The sequence below is a fragment of the Gallinula chloropus genome (genome assembly GCF_964237585.1).
Source record: "Gallinula chloropus genome assembly, chromosome: 4".
In the NCBI taxonomy this organism is placed as follows: Eukaryota; Metazoa; Chordata; class Aves; order Gruiformes; family Rallidae; genus Gallinula; species Gallinula chloropus.
The window spans coordinates 51,982,643-52,005,910 of record NC_140088.1 but is presented as its reverse complement, the minus strand read 5'-3'; the positions used below and the strand labels follow the sequence as shown (position 1 = coordinate 52,005,910).

General features: G+C 41.9%; 1 protein-coding gene across 1 annotated transcript in view; it reads right to left on the bottom strand.

Moving 5' to 3' along the window:
- Window positions 1–23,268, bottom strand: part of FAT4 (FAT atypical cadherin 4) — a gene marked incomplete at both ends in the record, with an annotated part of 153,355 nt that overhangs the window by 20,873 nt on the left and 109,214 nt on the right. Inside the window, 4 exons of the mRNA XM_084263378.1 lie at window positions 538–642; window positions 7,809–12,158; window positions 15,580–15,830; window positions 19,389–19,569. Of these exons, the coding sequence (XP_084119504.1) occupies window positions 538–642; window positions 7,809–12,158; window positions 15,580–15,830; window positions 19,389–19,569 (4,887 nt within the window). The remainder of the gene's footprint in view (window positions 1–537; window positions 643–7,808; window positions 12,159–15,579; window positions 15,831–19,388; window positions 19,570–23,268) is intronic.

Here is a 23,268-nt window from a genome sequence, read left to right as displayed (position 1 = left end):
AATCTACTAAATACAGAAGTGCCAATATCTCATGCTGTGCTCCACACTTGCAGAAAACTGTGGCTGCTCTCCAACTATTGCTTTACAGATCTTTTGAAAAATTATGCAAATATCTTGAAAGAAAAGCAAGCCCACTGCAACCACTATCATCCCGAAGTCCCTTTTTCTAGTTGAACATTATGATGACTTCCTTGCACTTTGCAAGTCCGTGGGATACAAGAACACTGATGTAATTTACACTGGTCTTACTCTTCAGCCCTCCTCAAAGTGTCTGTGATCAGGCAGGAGAACAAGCACTGCTCTGATTCCCTCGGCATGTGTCCCCACACTGCCACACGCTTCTATCTGCTGCCTTGCTAGCCAAAATTTTGGCTTCTCCCTCTTGCAGTTGGGGAGAAGCAGAGAAGACAAGGCCAGGAGATGACCAACTCCTGCCTGTGAACCAGGATCCACAAACACACCCGTCTGTTTTATATAGTAAAAATAAAGCAGTTGAGAACAGGAAGACCAAGCAGAGGGGAGGAGAGGAATACTCACCAAAGGGGCAATGGCAGTAATACCCCTCCATCCCACTTTGGCAGGATCCACCATTGAAACAGGGGTTGCACTCACAGTAGTTGACAGTGGAGTCGCATGTTTTCCCTGCCATTAGGGAATAAAAGCAATTTCCAGGTCAGAGTATTCAGATCAGTAAGAAAGTCAGGCTGGTGTTTAGGTGGTGGGCTTATGAACCAATGCTGAAGGCACAGCCAGGAGGGAGGGTGCCAGCAGGGACCAACTGGCCACAGCTGCGGGATGGGGAGAGGAAACACATGATGCTCAGCCGGTCCCATACTACATCCTACACACTACACAGCACAGAGGAATTAATTTTACTTTTTAAGTGTCTCACATTGTAATAATCTCATATAGCTACAATCTCATGTAGCTGTTTGTGGCTTTGTATTTGTTTGGTGGTTGGTTTTCTTTAAGTAAGTGGTGTCTGCAAAAGAGAGATCATGAAATAAAAGGGGATGGTGAACTAAAACAAAAAAAAACCCAAAGAATATATTTTTTCCCCCTATTAAATGTAAAGTACACGTTAGTGTGAAGGAGATACAGACAGGACTTGCTGGGCCCTGTATAACACAGCATGCTGAACACAGGCTGGTATTGTACATTATATGATTCTTCTTCTTTCTCCTCATTAATTACAACCTCCTTCCTGACTTAGAGGGACCCCAGTCGCTCAGAGCTAAAACAAGTTACCCTGAATACAGTCCTTTTCTAAGCAGAGACTGTCACATGTGGTAAATATTATTCACCAGAGAATAAACTGAAATCACATAACTCATTTCAACAAGGAAGGGAACCAGGAGAAAATGTCAAGATTTTAGCAGATGCTGAATACTGACAAGGGGATTCTTTGTACAAAATGAAACCTTTCTTTGTTTGGAAAGATTTCTTACAAAAGTATTGGTCTTCACTTCTGAGTTTTTCATTGCTTAACTTTTACCCACTTATACTATATACCACTCTTGGTACCTGCCTTCCTCCCACCAGCAGTGCCAGCCTTCACTGTCTGCTCAGCAGAGGCTTGAAAGAATTGTCATGCTTCTCCCTCATGTGTCTCTGCAAAAACTCGCAAAATCAGCCAAATTCTTGTTGTGTGGACAACGAATTATTTTCTTCCTGACACCACACATATATATAATATATATCATGTGTCACATGTTATCTGATAATTCCTACATCTCACAGGACAGCAATGCACAATACACGGTCCTTAGGGATTGTCAGTCCCTAAAACTGTAGAAAATCAGGATTGGACTGGATTAATTCTTCTAGATTTTTCAGAATTTCACAATTCAAATCACCTTATTAAGAAAACTTCTTCCCCCCCGCCCCCAGTCTCCACTTTTCTGTTTAACCTGAAGAAATTCACAAGCAGTTCTTCTGTGTGAGCAGCAGCCCTCCATGTGCGACTGTGAGCAGGATGGAAACAGAGGGCTGGAGGATTCCTGTGGTTAATACGTAACTTGTAGATTCACCATAAATCCAGGAAAAATGTCCAGTGTCTGAATCTAATTATGCTTTGGGGGTATTTATTTATATTTTATTCTCTAATGGGCATGACTGAAGGATGAGCTAACTTGATGTTAGATTTTGCTGGTTGCTTTATGCTAAAATCGGGGTACACGATATAGGCCTTTGACTCGCCATGGAGAACAGGGAGCAAGAGAGAGGCAGAGATGCTTAAAATAGCTCAATGATGTTTCTTAGTCTTTACAAAACTCAAGTGTAGCTAATAAGGCTTACTCGGGGTTTTTTTTTTGCAATTCAATCTAACTAAATACTCTTTCTCAGTTAACATGAAAGCTGGCCTATTTGCTGAGTCAGCAACAGAATATGGATGTTTATTTTAGCTGCACATACTTTAACTAGCGAATAACAACATCATCTTCGTATTTAGCAATTGTTTGAATAATTCATGAAACTAATAAAAGTGTGTTTGCATTTATTCCAACTATTTTGACACATGAGAAGATGAATACTCTGATTTAACAATTCATCAGAGCTATTAAAACTAATATTTATTTAAAATGAAGACGAAACTTTGGCTATTCTTTGCCATTTACTGAAGTGCTAAAGACCTGGGAAAAATGTATCTATTTACATTTGGAATAATGATCCAAGAAAAGATATCTATAAAGCATATTTCTCCTCTTTAACCGCATGTTAGGCATGCATCTCCTTGAAAGCCAGAGATCAGTAGGACAAAAGTATAACCTGAGAATAGTATTTTAGTTTATCTCTATGGTTGTTCTGGATAAGAGTTCAAAATAAAGCAAGATCGTTAAACCTGGTAAATGGATGATGAAAACTAGAAACCGATAAATAAACAAATAGGAAAACAGTGTAATAGGGTGTCATGTACCTACCAAAAGAACGGAAACTTATTTTTATCTAGTATATAACTAATTTTCAGTTAAAAAAAAATAATCCTGGTATGCCCACCTAAAACTCCTAAAGACATCCATCTTTTTTTCTTGCTTGAAGTTGCTTTTTAATTACACTTTTTTTTCCTTCTAAAAGATTCCAGGTCTCCTGAATTTCTTATGTGTACCCCTCCAGGCAACCTTATATACTAATTACCTTACATCAGTTTCTGCTGGACACAGTTGCTGCTAGGAGGCTTCACTCCCTCTTTTCTGCAGAATCCTGACCTTCATTGATTCATTCAAATTTCTTGCTATCTTCAGAGCACTGGTCTCATTAGACTCCCCCGAGACAGAAACTCTCATGCATTCCTGGATTCCTGGTCCATCCTCTAAGGAAAAGTATCCATATTTCAAGCTATTATTGGCAGCCTGCTTTGGTTATTCTGCCAAGATTGGGAGAGTTTCTATTAAAACTTGGGTTTTAGATGGTCCACCAGTCTTCAAACTGCACCTTCTAGCTCTCCCTTTCCATCTAAACCATGCTCCTCCTGTGTTCCTGTTTCCCTCTGTTCTTATGAACCAGACTTGACTGGCAGAAGTGGATGGAAAAAGTTAGGCTGGAGGGATCTTAGAGGTCACAAAGTCTAACCTGATTCAAAGCAAAGCAACCCTCAAAGTTAGATCAGGTTGCTCAGGACTTTAGTGGGGAATCCTCCAGTTAAGTTGCTGTGATACCAGTTAAATTGTCCCTGAAACTGTACTAAGCTTCAACTTCTTTTTTTTAACACCTTATTCTTCTGGAAAGCAGACCCTTCCAAGATAGCAGCAGGTTGTCCTACCGCTTTCAGTTATGCCCCTTGCAGCACGTTAACGCCAGCTTTCCAGTACTTCAATGAAAGAGCGTATTTGTTAAGTCCACCCTGATGGGCTGCAGACACACTAAGGTGTGTACTGAAGATTTAGATTTGGAAAAGCAAAGTGTAGCTTGCAAACCTGTTGGTTTTACTGCTCTGCCTAAAAGACTATGCTTATATTTAGATTGGGTTGGTTTTTTTTTGTAAAGAGAAAAACAAAGAAAAGAAAAGAGTTTGAGAGGGGACTGATTTTCTTGAGTAGAGGATTTACACAAGTGCTGGCTATTTTGAGATTCATTCTTTCATAGATAAGTCACTTAAAGAAATTTACTGGATTGAAGAGGATAAGAAACTGCCACTACACATAAAGTCATCCTCACCAGAACCCAGCCAGAAGGCTAATGCCAACAATTTTAACCTCACAAAACTAGACTAGTTTTGGTTTTCAGAGGTCATTTTCCACAACAGTCTGCTGACTGAAGGTTAAAACATAAATTTAGGAGGGATGTTCTGATAGACCTTTATCTCAAGTGATGTACCTCAAAACATCACAATATTAGTATATTTTTATGGCACAAGCAAGTCAATTTTCAAGAAGGACTTCTGTGCACTTCTCAGATGGGAAATTATTTTGTTTGGACAGCACAAAGAATTAGACTAATCATATATGTTTGATTAGAGTTTCAGGGTACTGAATGAGCGAGAGGAAGGAAGCGTCTCAGCCAATGTTTTGAGAGCCAAGAAGACTCCAAACCAGATCCGTCCTTGGTAACACTACAGTTCAGGTGAATGCTGCAGATAGTTGAGCTTCTAGATCTCTTCTCAGCTGAAATACCAAAAGATTTGGGGTATTCATTTTTGTGTCTGAAATATCTTTTTCTGAGGACCATGAAAATGAGGATTACATTGGATAATTGATAACAGATGGCATTCAGCATTTATCATTCATCACTGCAAGCTGATGATATCACATGGAGGGGCTTATGCAAAAATCTAACTTCCTGAGAATTGTTTTTTTTTTTTTTTAATTGAAAAATGTAACAGGAAAGGATGCGAGCTGAATGCATTTGGGTTAGATTTCAGCTGATTTGAGAGTCTTACTTTTTTGTGGCTCCCTGTTTCCATCTTTTAAAGTGGTTGTTCTAATATTTTAATCTCGCATTTGAAACAATTTCACAAACCTACATTCCTTCATCTTAATGAGTCCTGGAAAACAGGAAACGAAGGGTTCAAAGCAAGGGCAGACAACTACTGTAAATCACAAAGAATATTCCCCCTCCAGAAAGGGATTATTTTAAAAACAAAACCTGATCATCATTAGGAGATGTAATTATAACAGATTGTTTAAAGCCTAACGATGTTGCTCTGAGGTAATCAGTCTTGATAATCCTATTCAGTGAAAAGAACGACGTTACCTTTGCAGTATGATGAAGTGAAATGCAGCTGACAAAACATCATAAATCAAGGAAAAGTAAGACTTGGTTTTCAGGTAGGCCATTATGGAGGTCTACAGCTCATGCACTCTAATTTACGGGAACAGGGACTCTGTCTCAGAAAACACTGATTTTTACTTGCATGCAGTACCACGTAAATATTATTTTTTTACCAAGCATGCTAATTCAATTACGAGGCTATATTTTCATTGCAAGAGAAGCAGCAAAGCCATGTACACGGCAAACTGAGCTAGAAATCCATTACTTTGGCTGTCTCTTGTTTTTCTTTTTTTGATGAGGCGCTCAAGGTTTATACTCATAATGAAACCGTTTCAGGCTTTATTTTTACATTCACTTATGGCTATCTTTAATCATATATGAATCAGGATTAAACATCCAAGCAGCTGTGTTCCCTTTCTGTTGGCAATATAATAATGACATAATAGTCTCCGTGTTGTCAAGCATTCTCAAACAACCTGTATTCTGACATTTGTTTGCAGAACCTATTGAATACTAAATCTGCAGAAATTATAATACACTTTCTAAAACATAAAATGTCTGAAAGTACTGAATATTCATTTTTATCTTATCTATTAAGATCTGCTTATATTTAAACCCTGGAGATATTTTGGGTTTTAATTACATGCTTTGGTGCCATTTGTTTTCTGTCTTGACCAATTAATCTCCATTCGCTTAAATAATTCTTCATTATTTAATCACAGTGGCCATCCAACTTAAAAAAAGATCTGACTCCCAAATAGAAACGTCTGCTTCGGTGGTAGTCTGTTCTAAAGTTATTTGTGTTGACAAGGAGTTTAAGAAAGCTTATATCAGATGCCACATTTAATTCATGATGTGAAAGAACACCGACACTTCAAACTGTAAGAGTCTCTCATCACATTTTCTTAGTTCAAACATTTTGGGTTTTTGAGCCTGTCACATCTAGAGCTTTATTTTTAGCTGACATACGGGTTGAACATTAAGGTAGGAGCTTTAATACCAGGAAAAAAAATTAGCTGGATGTTTCTTTAATGCTTCAGATTCTTAAGCTAGAGGCATAGTACACTGCTAGAGTTAATGAAGTGTTTGCTTTACTGCAGCAGCAAACATGCCCGTGTAATATCTGATGCTAATGACCTAAAGAGTTACAGGGTATAGGTGCCCTAGAACTATTCTGCCCCACTCCTGGCAAAATAATTTGACACACTAATACAACATGAAATAAAATCCCGGGTTGGTAACTTAATTAGAACTGCTTGTCAATTAGGAGTAATAGCTCCTGATTTATGGCTCAACAGTACACATTTGTAAGGGTCAGAGAAGATCACATCAGTGTCCTCACACTGAAATTGCAACCACAGAATCACAGAATCACCTGGGTTGGAAGAGACCCTTTAGATCATCAAGTCCAACCACTCCTGGAGCTGTGCTTTAAATCAAGGTTAAACCTTTATTTTGAATTTCATTAACCTTTTCCTTTGGAATAAAGTGTGTTGCATGTCTTGTACCTTAGGCATTGTAAGGGGAAGTGGTAGAGTCACCATCCCCTGGGGTGTTCAAGGAAAGGCTGGATGAGGTACTTAGGGATGTGGTTTAGTTAGTGGTATAGGTGGTAGGGGGATGGTTGGGCTAGATGATCTTGGAGGTCTTTTCCAACCCTAATGATTCTGTAGTAATCTAGTTAAGGAAAAAAAATATCCTTCAAAACCCCACAAAACTCCAATTACTCCACTGGTTGCAAATGAGTTTCGGTGGGAAGCCCAAATACCCACATAACAGTGAACATGGCTCTGTCAACCTAGGCTGCCCCGCGCCACCTGTGATACAGAAATGCTCCTTAGGAAAGATAACAAAAGTCTCACCTAATCTTCCGTGGTTAGATCTTTTTGTGATGCCTGTAAAAAGTGGCGATAAGCCACTTTAACCTAAAGTTGATCAGACCTTCCCTAAATGTCATACTCATAGCAGAAGCAAACATCAGCCTGCTTTTCTGCAGAATAAAATGCTGCTATGTTCAAACATGTAATAAATATTAGAAAGAAAATGCTCAGAATAGGTGGGAATGTGGCAGCCATTTCTGTTGTTAACTAAAAAAATAAACGAAAAGGGGACAAAACACAGAACAGCCGTGCTTGAGTGTTATGACCGAATTCCACTTTTTTTCCCCCTCATAACATTCATCTGTTTTCTGTCTCCTATGACTGTAAGCAATTTGGGGCAGAGGCCGATGCTCTTGCTTGGCACGCTCCTAGCAGACTTGAAATGCTACCACAGTATGCATAACAATAACAAGAACAGAAAAATCATAGGCGAGTGCTGGAAATGGTTTCTACATATTTAATACATTAAAAGAGCTCTTGTAAAAATCCGTCCGTTCTAATGCAAGGCGGGTAAGTGAGATTTGCCCAAGGACAGAGCTAAAATAAAAGAATACAGTGGGCAACTGGTCTTCTGGATTTTTGTTACTAAGAAAACCTCATTTTGCATGACCTCTTCACCCATTGGAGATACTTGTATTGACAGCCTTGTGCTAAAAAGGCATTTTTCCACCCTCTTCCCATCTCTACAGGACCATAAGATAAAGAGAAGTAAAAGTGTACCTGTATACCCAGTTTTACAAACGCAGTTGAAGCTTCCTGGGAAGTTCTGGCAGGCAGCACCATTCTTGCATGGGTTGGAAAGGCACTCGTTGATGTCCCTCTCGCAGGCCATGCCAGTGAAGCCCTCTGGGCAACTGCATGAGAAGCCCCCCACCAAATTGTGGCAAGTCCCATCGTTGTGGCAGGGGGAAGGAAGGCATTCATCGATGTCCATCTCACACAGACTCCCGTCGTACCCCGGCATGCACCTACACACGAAGGGCCGGAGGGGCTCGTTGGCCACGATGATGACAGGGATGCTCTCGTGGCTCTTCAGAGCTGGGCTCACCGCCAATCTCCGCAGGCAGCTCCCTCCATTCTGGCAGGGGCTCTGCAGGCACCAGTCATGGTCCACAGCCTCGATCCGCACTCCGCTCTGGCGGAAGAGCACATCTTTGATGCTCTCAAAGAAGGTGGCCACACCGCTGGGATTCACATACTGGTTGTTGCCGCGTTTTATGGCCGCCATTAGGAAGGTGTGGTTGCTCTCCTCATACAGCCCATAGAGCTGGACGGCAGTGCCCAGACCTGTCAGCTGGGAGCTGGCAATGCGCAAGAAGTGGAGATAGTGATTCGTCAGGAAGTCCCACATGCTGTGGGTGCTCAGGCGGAGGAGGATGCTGTTGTCAATGGTGGCGTTGCCAAAGCCTGAGAAGAAAATCCGGATGCTGCTGGTGACGGCACCATGCAACCCATCATTGCTGAGGACAGCCAGGTCAAACGTGCCATCCGTGGACCTCGCCTGCGAATGCAGCTCGCAGGTGCCCCCGGGAATGCTGAAGAGGCTGGTGACTCCTGAGGTGAGGGAACACTGGAAGCTGTCTAGCTCATCTGGATCCTGTGGCTTTACGTTGCCCAAAATTCCACCGGGGAAGAGGTTGCCATAATAGTGAACAAAGATTTCCACTGTTCTGGGCTGAGACGGGTTGTCGTTTTGGTCTATTACCTTGATCTGCACAGTTCCTGTGGAAGACATCTGAGGAACGCCAGAGTCTCTTGTAATCACTGACAGGTAGAAATTGCTGATTTGCTCCCTGTCAATCTCTCTTGTCGTTGTCAGCACGCCAGCAGTGCTAAGGCTGAAGTAGCTGGTTGCGGGGCCAGTGCTGAGCAAGTAATATGTAAAGGGACCTTGGTTTGGAGGGAGGTCGGGATCTGATGATTGAAGCGTCATCACAAGAGTTCCTGCACGGTTATTCTCCATCACTTCTCCTTGGCTGGTGGACAAGGTAGGGCCGTTGTCATTGATATCTTCCAAAGTTACCAATAAAGAGGCACTCCCTGTAGCAGACGGCGTTCCCGAATCGATGGCCAGCATAGACAGGTTGTATACAGGCAACGTTTCTCGATCCAGCTCTGCAGTGACTGTAACCTGTCCCGTCTGGGGGTTGATGGAAAAGGCACTATTGTGGTTACCAGACCCAATGAAATAGGAAAACCTGCTCCAGCTAGGGACAGAATCTGAATCAAAAGCACTCACGAATGTAACATGGGTGCCTGGAGGGACACCCTCGCTGATTCGTATATTGTAGGTCCCTAAGGTAAAAATGGGAGGATCATTGGCATCCAGTATAGTGATATTAACAGTTACTTCATCTATGTCTGCACCACGAATGCTCCCAGAATTTTTTGCAAGGACCTTCAGAGAGATTCGTTCTTCTTTTTCTCTGTCGAGAGGTCCTGAAACATAGATCTGGCCACTTTTCTCATCTATCTGGAAACCTTTTTTCCTGCTGTTGCCAAAGATAAGGTAGTGGACTTCCCCATCCGTTCCCATATCACGATCACTTGCAAAAACTTCACCTACAACAGTACCTTTGAGGGCTGCCTCCGAAACCTCAAAATAATAAAGCTTGGACACAAAACGGGGCACATACTCATTTGTCCCTTCTAACTGGATGTTGACGTTAGCAAAGCTGCACCTTTCTTCATCTGGGACATTAAAAGCCTTTACCGTTAAATGGTAACTTTGCTTTGTTTCATAATCTAGAAATCCCTGGGTGGTGATTGTTCCTGTATTGGGGTCAATGACAAAGAGGTCGCTATCTGAGGACTGAATAGCATATGCAATCACAGCGTTAGGTCCAGAGTCAGCATCAGTGGCGTTTAGACGAATAACGGTTGTTCCACTGGGGGCATTTTCTAACACGTTGGGAAAGTAGTCCTCAGGGCTAAATGCCGGAGAGTTGTCATTCACATCGATGACATTAACAGTGACACTGCAGTAGCCTGTTCTGGACACCCATCCTCCATCCGTGGCAGCAACAACTAGCTCGTGCTTCTGGTGTAACTCGAAATCAAGCGGTTTTGCGAGTGTCAGAGTACCAGTAGTAGTATTAATAGCAAAGATGCCTGCCTCATTTCCAGAGGAAATATTGTATCTGATTATTCCGTTCATTGCAGCATCTCTGTCTCGGGCTGAAACCGTCCTGACCACTGATCCAACAGAGTGACTCTCTGGGATGGTAACACTCATACGGCTTTGAGAAAACTCGGGTGTGTGGTAATTTTCCTCTGTTACTACTATTTCAACAGCTACTTCAGATGAGAGTGGTGGATTACCTTTATCTTTTGCTTTCACTCTAAATAGGAAGCTTTTGTTCAGATCAAGCATTAGCGAAGATGACACAGAGATCCAGCCTGTACTCCTGTCCAGCCTGAATTTATTAGTCTTGCTTTCATCAGAGATAAAGTACTCCACTTCAGAATTCAAGCCAAAATCTTTGTCATCCACCGCAGTAACTTTAATTAAGTTTGTCCCAACCCTCACGTTCTTAGTAACAGGAGTAAAATATTTGTGAGCAAGGAACACCGGTGCGTTGTCATTGCTGTCTACTATGTTAATGGTGACGGTTGTCTCGCTCATCAGAGGAGGACTGCCTCGGTCTGAAGAAGTAACAAGGAAGCTGTGCCTATTAATGTTGACGTTGCTTGAACCACTGGAGTTTTGGTACCTTAAATACTGCTTGTTGAAAATTTCCCCCGTGGTTGCATTAATTCGGAAGAACTCGGACTGGGATTTTATGAAATAGAAGACTTGGCCATTCGAACCTTCATCAGGATCGGTGGCCGAAACCTGTGTGACCTTCAACCCAATCCCAGGAAGCTCAGGACACTCCAGGTAATAGGATGGCTTTGTAAATCGCGGGGCGTTGTCATTGACATCCATGACAAATATGGTGACATCTGTGCTCACTGTCCACCCGGAGTCATGCGCAGAGACCCTGATTCTGTAGCGGTCTGTGTCCTCCCTGTTCAGTGGCCTGCTGATGGTGATGTCCCCACTACTGGGGTTTATAGTAAATGGGAGGCTCGTATCCCTTATGGAATATCTGCTGACCGCATTCACACCAATGTCTTCATCTGATGTCGTGACTCGGGTTACCGTAAAACCCAGAGGTGCATTTTCAGGCACAGAAGCACTGAATATCTGTGAAAATCTCGGAGCATTGTCATTCTCATCTAAAATATTGATGATAACTCTCACAGTTGTGCTCTGGAGTGGGCTGCCTTTATCTGAAGCTTTTATGGTCAGTTTGTATTGGGACAATTTTTCCCTGTCCAAGGGCCTGACACTTCTGATCTCACCAGTGGCCCGATTGATACTGAAACTGTTTTCCTTATTGCCCTCTATTATTTCATAATTTAGCTGTCCATTTAGACCACTGTCCCTGTCGACAGCAGCCACTGTCAGTATCTTCCGTGGGGACAGGTTCTCCACTATTTCTGCAATGAAGGGATCTTGTTCAAACTCTGGGGCATTATCATTGACATCTATCACTGTTACTTCCAGTTTCTTATATGAGGAAAAGGGAGGGAAGCCTGTATCTCTTGCCTCGATCCAAACCACGTATTTCTGTATGGCTTCAAAATCTAAAGCCCGTCTGAGAGAAAGTTGCCCGGTCACCTGGTCGACCAGGAAGGTGCTGCCCAGGTTACCACTAGCGATGTAGTAAGACAAGGAGCCTCCTCTGGCTGAAGACCCAGAGACGGTGGTGACAAGCGTGCCAACTGCTTGGTTTTCAGGAAATGTGAAGGTCTCCTGATCTGCCTGAACACGAGGAAATTCAGCTCTGTTCACAAACCTCACAGTGACGGTTGTCGAGTCTGTCTTTGGGTACCGGCCGCCATCTCTCACGTGAACTGAAATGGTGACTTCAGACTCTCCCACCAGCGGGTTCGCAGCCAGTATCGCCCCCCTTGCGGGGTCAATGTGGAATTTCTCGGAGTTTTTCCCCACGAGGGAATAATGGAGTTCGGCATTGGAGCCAGCATCTGCATCGGTGACGGTCACAGCAAACACAAACGAGCCTGAAACAAAGTTAGGGCAGTTCTTTAATGAATGCACCAATTGCAGGAAATGTGATGACAATTTTTCACTTGGAAGCATGTCCTGCTCTTCCTTAGGCTGCTCTGAAAATGAAAGATGGTCAGCTGCCCAGAGAGGTTGTGGAGTCTCCATCTCTGGAGACATTAAAAACCCACCTGGTCACTCTCCTCTGCAACCTGCTCTAGATGATCCTGCTCTGGCAGCAGGGTTGGACTAGAAGACCTCCAGAGGTCCTATTCAACCCCTATTCTGCGATTCAGTGAGTTTGTGAGCCTGCGAGATGAATGCTGCAAAAATACGGATTTGAAGAGCAAGCCACTGAATTCAGAGAGATGGACGTACAGATATCAGTGGCTGCACATACATCTGCACTGAAGAATGGATCTGCAGCTCTTTGGAAGTCATAACAACCCAATTCTGGAAGAGTCACATCATGAAAGCCATAAATCAAGTAAGACTGAATGGTGTTTTGTTTGGTTGGGATTTTTAAAATTACCAATAAATTATGTATGTGGTCTTCGATTACTGTTAGGGCTGCATAAGTGAACAGGGAGCACCCATGGACATTTACCCTACACACCCACTTTCTCTTGCAGCCCTTTTTCTTCCTATTCCCCAGATGCTGCTCCTTCATCATCACAGAATCATGTCATAGAATGACAGAGTGGTTTGGGTTGGAAGGGACCTCAAAGCCCATCAAGTTGCAACCCCTCTGCCACGGGGAGGGACACCCTCCACTAGCAGAGGTTACCCAAAGTCTCATCCAACTTGGCCTTGAACACTGCCAGGGATGGGGCAGCCACAGCTTCTCTGGTCAACCTGTGCCAGGGCCTCACCACCCTAACATAAGCATGTGTGATTTTTTTCCTAATACCTAAATCTAAATCTCCCCTCCTTCATCTTAACGCCATCACCTCTTCTCCTATCACTCCCTGCCCTTGTAACCAGTCCCTCTCCAGCTTTCCTGCAGCCCCTTCCGGTACTAGGAGGCTGCTCTATGGTTTCCCTGGAGCCTTCTCTTCTCCAGGCTGAACAAGCCAAACTCTCCCATTCTGTTTTCACAGGAGAGGGGCTCCAGACCTCCGATCATCTTTGAGACCTCCTCTAGACTAGCTCAAACCCCAACAGCCTCTTGCTTCTGACTTCGTAAGAGCATCCCTAGGACAGTAAATAACAGGAATGCGTTTTTAAAAGCATAACGTCACTCTGAGATAGGGGTAAAATCACATAAAAATCTATTGCACATTAGTGTAATACCACGAATATATTATGTTTCAGGTCTTTTGAATTTATGCTTCACAATGAGTTTGTTTATATGGGCACTATTTTCATCAAACTCTGCACTTGCCTATCTGCAAGGAGAATCCGGGGTGTGCTTTTGCACTGGAGTTTACAGATCTAACACACGGCACATCTTTCCAATTTGACACTGTCCAACCAATTTGCAGAACACTGTTGATGTTTCACTGGTACCAAAATTTAGAAAAATACCCACTTTCTGTATAAAAATCATGCTGTTTTCCACCTCTGGAGGCAAAACCACTCACAGGCAGGAATGACTTTGACAGTCCCCCCTGAAAACTGCACTTCATGTCACTATTTGTCATGTGCACCGATTTGTACTTGAGGGATGAACCTACAGACAAGAACCGTATCCAAATTCTTGTAGAGAAATGGGAGAGGAAAAAAATTAAGATTTTTTGCTTCAGTTAAGTAAATTATATTAATTATTATTATTGCCAGGTTCCCCCTTTTAAACTTTATAAATACTAAGGACATTCTTATAAATACTTCTTTATAAATACTAAGGACATTCTTTCAAACTCTACAAACTAGATATAGTGTGATTGGAATAAAAGTAAAAATTCTTGGGGTTTTTTTGTTGGAAAAGCTATTTAAGACACTATACTGGATCACAGTAAAATAATTGGTTTGGGCTTTTTTCCTAAGGGATGCCATGCCTGCCAGTATCACCATTGTCAGTAGCCTTTCCAAAGCATGTGAAGAGATAGTACATTTCCTTTTAAATGAAAGTGAACTATCAACTGAGGAAGTTGCAAATAAAAAAAGTGTGGGCATCCCTAGGTTTTTACTAAGAAAGCACAGCTTAGGCTCTCTAGATGTTTCTAGTTATAACAGGTTACAAATGAAAAGCACCCAAAATGATGCTGTCCAAAAACAACAGCTAAACCTACGTACACTCCTCAAGCTCATTTAAAGAAACACCTGAAAAAGAACCACATGAAAGCACTGTGCCCTAGTCAGAATACACAAAGATTCAAGAATGAAATAATACAGTAATTTCATAATGCTGCTTTTGAGAAGCAGGGAAGAAATGTAAACAAATTCGTTCTTCCATAAAAAGGAGAAGCATTTGCAATTAATATTTAGAAAGAAAGCCCAAGACATGGAAATAAACCCTCTTTTGTTTTGTTCTTTTAAAGGAAAGTTTGTTTTGTAAACCATTTGCCTTGGAATCCTCTCTGTAGGCATCACATATCCATGTATGTGTATGCATGTGAAAACAACCAGTGTAGCTGACTTCCAAAGCCAATTGTTCTAAGTGCAGTTTGGTGAATCTGTGGTAACAGAGTGATCATATTATAATAATTTTTTTTTTTTACTGCTTTGAGGCAGTAGAGCTCCCAGTATTAGCCCATTTTATATATTGGAGGGAAAAAAAATTATCTCAGAATAGCAGAATCTTTCAATAAATTCTCCTCATCTTCATGCAAACACACATATTCTCCTTTCTTTCCCCTTACAACGCCAGTTCTCCAAACAGAAAACATTAGTACTTTGCACTTAGCCATTTCTAACATATTTGTTTAAATATAAGTTGAATCAGAGGTCAACTCCTGCACTGAGTGTGGTCACTTCAGTTTGGGTGTTGGTTACACAAAAGGAAGGTTACTGCTTGGCTTTACTTTTATTTTACTTCCCCATTTGGCCCAAGGCAAGGCAAGATAATTAACATCTGATATGGATAAAGCCTTTTTGGAAGAGGTCGGTAAAATCCTCTGTAAGAATTGCTCAGAGTGGAAAAGGGACATCTATGTGCAGAAGACTTCCAGAGGAAAAAAGAGGCCATTGCCTTCCCAACCCTCAAATCACTGGTTTGAGTAGGTGCAAATTTACACTATGTCTTCTTTATGTAACTGCAGGAAAATAATTGAATTGTTATGGAAGGAACAAACTAAAAAAACCCAAATAATGGCTGAATCACAGGTGATACACTCAGCCTTGCCATCACCATCCATTCCTGTGCAGCACAAAGATAACAAAACCTGGGAAACAGCTGCAGAGAAGCACCTCAGGAACACTCCTTGTGGCACAGCTTTGCATTTGGTAGGTCATCTGTGCAATCTGAAGCATCCCATACCCAGCCACTGACTGTGTTACCTGAAGTTGTAGGCGATGGGACATGGGTGACATAGGGGTGGTGTTGAAATTTGGGTGGGTTGTCATTCACATCGGCGACAGAGACGAGCACGCTGGTGGAACTGGAGAGAGCCGTGGGGAAGCCCCCATCACTGGCCACCACCACTAAAGTGTAGTTCTCTCTTGCCTCTCGATCAAGGAGAGCGCTGGTGATGATTTGTCCTGTTGATGGGTTTATTGTGAATTGTGAATTGCCACCAGTCAGGCTATAGCTGTTGGAGAGAAAAGAAACAAGGAAAGTTAGATTAGTATTTCATAGGCAGCCTGCTGCCTTGAGATAACAACAATTTTCCATACTCTTCAGACCACCATGCTGATGGGTATCAACACAGTTTTTTCTTCTTACTGCCCATCTGTCTGGGTTTTTTCCCTATATTTCAAGACCTGTCATAAATATAATTTCTGGGGATTTCCAGGCATTTGCACACTTGGAGATACAGTCAGACAGGCTCTCTAAACTGCCTACCAGAGGCATGCTCTAGCACTGATTTCCCTGGGCTGATGCATTAAGCGTTATTCCAAAAGGTTGACATAGCTCTTAAAGGAATCTGCAGAATATAATTAGAAAACCTGTTATTTTCTGAAACAAAATGATGACAATTTTACAAGATAATATGAGGGTTTATAATTCACCTTGTTTCTATATACTGATCTAAGTTTTGCCACTTGAGATTTTCAATGTTAATTCATAATAATTCACAGCAAATTAGTAACCATGGAGCTATATTAACAGAGACTAATTAGGACTAAATCTGACCCTCATATAGGTACGTGCACACACCTGTGCATGTGTGCAAAAACATGATGAGAACAGACAGCGTGCTTACTGCAGGACAGGCTACTTCTGGCTTAGCTGTGGAGTGAATTTGTCCTTTCCTTTTGAATGCTTACCCAGCTTCTGTTTGTATGGAATGAATCCCAAAGATACCTGGAGCACCGGGCTGAATTTTTAAAGGTAATTGGTTATTCTGTCTTTTATTATTTCAGATAATGGGTTTTCTACAAAGCAAAGTTATCAAAAACTGGTTAAAATGCACAGTTCCCGTATTACAAGCCTGACAAAACCCATCAGTCGTGGTTAGTGTTGCTGCCCAGGGAGGGGGTTGAGTCACCATCCCTGGATGTGTTTAAAAGACGGTTAGATGAGGTACTTAGGGATATGGTTTAGCATAGGACAGGAAAGGTTGGACTCAATGATCTTAAAGGTCTTTTCCAACCTTGTGATTCTGTGATTCTTCAGGGAAGACCGTTGCAGCACAGTTGCAGCTTTTTTGAGTCATGTGATTCCACAAAAGATTCGGTAGAAAATGGCTTTTATGAAAGACAGCAACATTCCCATCTTCACCTTTTTAAAGTCGGAACAGGTTATGACAGAAATGATAACACAGGCCAGAAGCTTTACCTAGGGCATTGATAGCCAGGCCATGTAATAAGCTGTGGCAACTTCTCCTGCTCAGTCATTAATCTCTTCAGACTGCCACGAGCATCCTTTAATTGCGTAATTATGGTATAATATGATGGTCATATGTAATTATTCTCCAGCAATGTGCATCTAGGGTGGAAAGAATGAGCATGCAGCCTAATGCACCACTTCAATCTCCCTAAATGCCAGCAGCACAGGCAAATTTGATCCGTGATTTAATGTTACAACCCTGTGTGAGGTGCTGCAGGAGACAGAGACTTTCTCCTCTGTTTTTCTACATACATAGAACGGCTCAAGCTTTAGCATCAGAAAGCTGCTATGAAAACTTTTTTTAATGTATTTTTAAAATTTTTCTTAGACAGAGGGAGAATAAAGACCAAATACATTTTTCCACAGGATATTCTGAGCTATATCTGCGTACAACTGCATGCAAACCTACTGGGCAATGTAAGCGTGTCTCAGCACAGTTACCACAGAATTCCAACCTCAAGGCAAAACATCCCCCCAAAACTTCAACAATGACAACTGGTATAAAAGGCATTTGACTGAAGCACTTAAAATCTGGCCTTCTGACTAATCTGTGCTGACCCTTGTCATCTATACTACCTTTAACAGGACTGCTCAAGTATGCCCCATCATTAACAACCCCATCAGCCTCCTTTAATGACTTCACAGGTTATCACCAAAGCTAAGAGAAAGAGTTGGTATGTATGGACATGAGGCAGCTTTGCAGATTATCTACTTCTTGTATAGCACAGCCCATTTTTTGGCTTTAAGTAAAAATTTTAGCAGCGTATTTTATATACCACCATTAGAAACCAAAGGTCTGATTTTGAAACAGGCTCTACTGAAAAGGAGTTCTGAGTGCTCAACACCTCTGACAAGAGACCTTACATGTTCTGGTCCCTCTGGATTTTACCAGTTTTGCAATATTGGTCATATTTTAAGATCTGCATTACTCTAAATGCTGAATCTGGACAAATTCTGTCCAAGAAAAACAAAGTATGTTCCCCAGTCTAAAAAGTGTAAAACAAAACCCGAAAACAATTTTTAAAGAGCTACCTAGGAAGAAAACCCCCTATTTTTATCAGCTATTCTATTACGAGGTACTGAGTGAATGATAGAGACTAATAGCAGAGATATTAAAGCAATTCAACCACAATAAAGAAATCTGAGAGCACCCTGATAATTTCTGATTATGGGATGGAATCATTACAATCATTCATGGGCTGTATAGAATTCTTTCTTCTAGCCAGAAATATTTTTTTAGAATAAGAACAAATAGAATTAAAAGCTTCATTGTTTCACAATTTAATAAATGGCAATTCTGGATGCTTTTCAAATATTTAAAGATGCCAAAACATCAAGTTTCTATTTTTGGCTTTTAGCTAGCTGGAAAGAAAATATTACAGTATTTTATACACACTTGCTTTGCCATAATGTAGTTCTGGTTTATTTTACTTACTTTTTTTTAAAAAAAGTGACAACCACAGTGATATTCTTATGAAGAATGGACTGAGGTGAACTAACAAAAGTAAATAAATCTAGTTTTATATCCTGTTTTGTAAGTTTGGAAACAGAGACAGAGGCGCTTGCAGTCAAATAGTTAAATGCGGTGAGATTACCTGTTAATTTCCAATTAATAACTAGTAGGAATCTGCTTTGTACTCCTTTCACAATAAACCAGCTCTCAGTGTATAATGTTCAGCCTGCCCCTGCCATTCATCATCTTCATTACTCTTGCCTGGGAAACTGGGAGCAGCCACTGTTCAGCCCAGCGCCCAGTGAAGTTGCATCAACTGAGCTCTGCAAACCATTCAGCGTTTAAAGCGAAAATGCCAAATTCCAACTTTCCACTGGTTTGCCAAATGGGATAAACTTTACATTTCGCCTTTTGTAATTTCCATTCTAAAATAAAGATGGGAACTGACCATCAATTCACCCAAGGAGCCTGCTGGTTTTCAGCACAAGTTGCTTACTGCATGAAGAGATGTGGAGCCTCGGGGTTTCTCTGTTTCTTATTTTAATTCACCTACCTTTACACTTACCAAGAACTATAAACCTAGCCTATAAACACTTACACTCAGGTGCTAGGTAAACTTGCCTGCTTTTCACTTGGTAGAAACCTAAAACAACACTGCAGCTCTACTTGTTCTTGTCCGTAGCATAATTTTAAAAGCAACAACAAGCAGCAGCCAGATTTGCTGATACAATTTAGATGCACACAGAGCTGTCCTTTTGCATCTTGCAACTTTATGGCACGTTTGTGATGGACATCGGTGGGGGAAAAGTCATCTTCAGGCAGGGTGTGAGGTGCTATTACGTACAGCAACAGTAAACGACCTACCTTATAACAGCATTTGTAGAAGCATCAGCATCTGAGGAGTTCACGAGCAAGATATCTGTCCCCGTAGGAGCATCCTCCAGAACAGTGGCAGAATACACATTAAAGGCAAACGTGGGGACATTGTCATTGACATCATCCACCGTGACAGCAATGGTTCCAGTGCCAGTGAGGGCAGGAGATCCTGCGGGAAAGCGCGATACAAAATGCTAGAGGTTACAAATACCACCATGCTAATCCAAGGTCTGCCATCCCTGATTTAGAGCCTAGCACTTGAGCATGTCACAGTTCACAGAGTAAAAAAGCCAATTCCCTATACAGGACAGGGTCAGATTTGTTTCAAAGGCATTGCTGACATAAAGTACGAGTTGTGAAAGAAAAAAAAAACAAAAAACAAAAAAGAGAGTTATTTTTCTTGCTCCATCTAACTCCAGAAATATTTTGTAATACAAAACGCAGTGGAAAAAGATGGTCTTGGAACCACTCAGTAGCCTTCCTGTAACAATTAGGACCAATTTAAACATGCGGTTGACTTCGCTGTTTCTCTAAGTGAAGATGTTTAAAGGTGGCGCATTGACAGTCCTGACCACTTCCAGCCCTCAATTTATTTACCCGCAGAACAAATAAGAGTGGAAATAGTGGCAAACCCCAGCTTTCCATGGGACTTTCCACTGCAGGTCACACCCCTGACCTGGAGAGACCTTCTCAGAGTGGGTGAGAAGGTTGTAGAGTCTGCAGCCCCATTCAAACTCTGTTTGTCCACAGAAGCCACCATCTATAGCAGCAAATGATGTCTTGGATGGCAAATTGGTCTGAGCTTATGTAACCTGAGGCTTTTGTCCCCCTTGTTATTCCTATACTTAATGCTGATGAGTGGAAACAAGTCAGAAATAGTGAGTTTATTCATATGTGATCTCCCAGTACTCCTTCTCTTAAGCTTTTCCTTTGTTAAATCAAAAAAAACCCACCAAAAACCAAAAGACAAGGAAGAGTTTTTTACAGCTTCATGTTAGTTTTGCCAGTCTATTACACTTATTTCTAGCCAAGAATCAGCAAGACATCTTCTGCTAACCAAATTCTTCACTGAAAAAACAGTATCATTCCTTTCTTTGAGTACCTTAAGTAAAAGGTTAATGAGAAAGTGACAGCGGAGCATAAAACATGCAATTTATGGCCCCTTCTACTTAAAAGACAGATGACAGCCATGCCTTTTCTACTTGGGATTGCATCACTTTCCCCTTCATTCTCAAAGAGATGGAACTATTCAACATAGACCGGAGGAAAAGCAACGGTAATGAAATGCTTTGGACCAGAGAGTGATTCGAGTCCTTGCCGCAAGGGAGGCATATTGCATGGAGCTGTCATTTGACGAAATGCAGGCAGCACTCCCCTTGCATGACCGCCCTAGTCCTTCCAGCCCAGCAGGCAATCGGGTCCCTGCTGGCCAAGGTTATCAGTGGACCTCAACCTTAGGGCTGGGAAGTGGGCAGGTCCTGCTCTTGGGTCTGATGTGGCCCTGACAAGGGCTCTAGACATCAAGTTTTGGCATAAAAGAAGAAATAATGACCCATTTTCCCCACATGGTTAACCCTTGAATGTTGAAGTACCACCACGCTCCATCATGGGAAAAAGCTGGGAGCAGCTTCCGCGTGGGAAGGAGGTTCTTCACCGTTAAATACTTCAAAGCAACTTGGCTTAATGTGCAAACTGACCGAAGGAAGAGAGGTCCCCACTGAAAGGTGCTATAAATCTCTCAAGGCTGACTTTGAAGCCTGCTGATCGGATGAGCTGGATCACGCCGCCGAGGAAAGAGCGTACAAGCCAAAGAGTATAGGTTTCATGCCACAGCCTCGCACAATGGAGGCTTTTCTCTGCTCTAGTCTGAGGTAATTCATTTTGCCAATTAATATACTTTCAGCCAGGAAGGTTACATTAAGGCAATAAGTCTGACTCATTTTTTATCCTCCCCCCACTCCGGATTTTGTCATTTAGCCAAACACTTATAGATAGAAAAGTCTGCAAAAGTGTTCTTGATTGCTGAAATATTGCCCGTGGAGTGTTTATTATTACTGCATTAAATGAAACAGAGTCCTCAATGGTGTTTGCTGCATGTGTCATCAAGCTCTGCCCTCCCAAACACATTTAATCAGCATTCACCTAGCAGCTAATGAAATGAAAAGTTGAAAGGTGTTAAGTTGCACAGGTGATTAAACAATTTATACATAATTCAGAAATTAATCTCGGGTAAGTCACATTCAAAGAGCATCAGCAATGCAATTCAGTCTGGAAAGGAAAGCTAAATTGCAGCTGAAACCTAAAACTTATTGTTTTAGATTTATTTGCTTACAGAAAGAGCGGACGCAGGAAAATTCACGCTATTGGTTTATTCATGAAACTGAACTGCAGCGAGCAGAGGCTCCTCCAAACCGCGCCTTTAGACGTAACGCAGCGCTGGGGCGATGAGACGGAGCATATATGCTTACGGTGCTGCTGAAGAGAGGGGAACGTGAAGAACGTGGTCACATCTGCTGTAAAGCATCATGCGGGCACACACTAGAGGCAATACGCTGCCACAGGGTTGTTCTTTCTCCCACATGGCTAATATACCTTCGGTCACGTAACGGAAATGGTGAAAAGGGATGCCAGACGTAATAGCTGCTTGTGCGCCACGGCTATTCTCATGCTCAGGATTACCCTGATAGCAGCAGTTTTTAAGCTCAGCTGCTTGACTCCAGGCAGCCCCAGTCCCGTTTCCTCTCCAAGGAATCCACATTGTGGGGTATCAAACGCGCGCTCCAAGAGTCAAATCCCTGCATCGTCGTGGTATGGACGTATTGGCATTAACATCCCAGAAGCGAATATACCAGCCAAGGTTGAGTACCACGCTAATAAAATTATCTAGGGTAATGTAAGTACCCCAGATCTCACTCAGTGCTACCTCATGACTGCCTTGTGCTCACAGGAACGTCCCAGAAATCCAATACTACTTCAGATGTTTGTCACTGCTCTTCAGCTCAAACCCCCCGAATCTTTCTCATTTTACTTAGATGAAAAAACTCATGTATTTACATTGGTTTCTCATTATACAGTTATGTGAATATGCTTTTTTCCTCTAAGTAATGCATCACGTCCACAAATTTGCTCTGTTATTCTATTACACCGAAAGATAAAGTTGCAATTTCACAGAGAGTCCTCAAAGCTTTTATCCACTTGAAATTACATGCCCAGCTCACATTTCTGCAGTTACTGAGAAATATAAGAAGAGGAAATTACAAATGAAGTAATTTTCTATGGAAAAGAAATAGCTTGGGGCCAAATTCTCCCGTCCTCAGTGAACTTTCAAGTGAAAGTTGTGCTTGCATAAGGACCACAGAATTTGGCCCCTGGTAATAAGTAGGTTTCATGAAGTGTACATGTCATATTTGTGGTGAGAGAAGTAGTTTCCATGGCCAGGCTGAGTTCCCAGATTTCTTAGTTTTGCTTCAATAGCAAATCTTCCCCGAGTCGGTTATTCTTATTATGCTCCAGCATTACCCCTCTCTATCTCCAAACACAACGTTTTGTATAAAGCAGTGTAAATTCTGCAGTATCAGCCAAACGCACAAGATACCCCAAAACTGTTTTTAATAAACCAGGCATGTTACAACCTATATATATATATATGTATAAAATTGCCGTAGGTGGCCAAGCATGACTCTCAGCACTCCTACAAAGAGCCCTGAGGGCTGGAGCCACAGAGGAACATGCAGTTTCCCCTTAGCGGGCTTACACTAAAATTTCTACCAATTTTTCATAATAGTCTGTGCTATTTATCAGTAGAAGTAGCAACTATTTCTTCGCCAGACACCTCTTATTTAAGAGCATTTCTCTAGTGCTATACTAC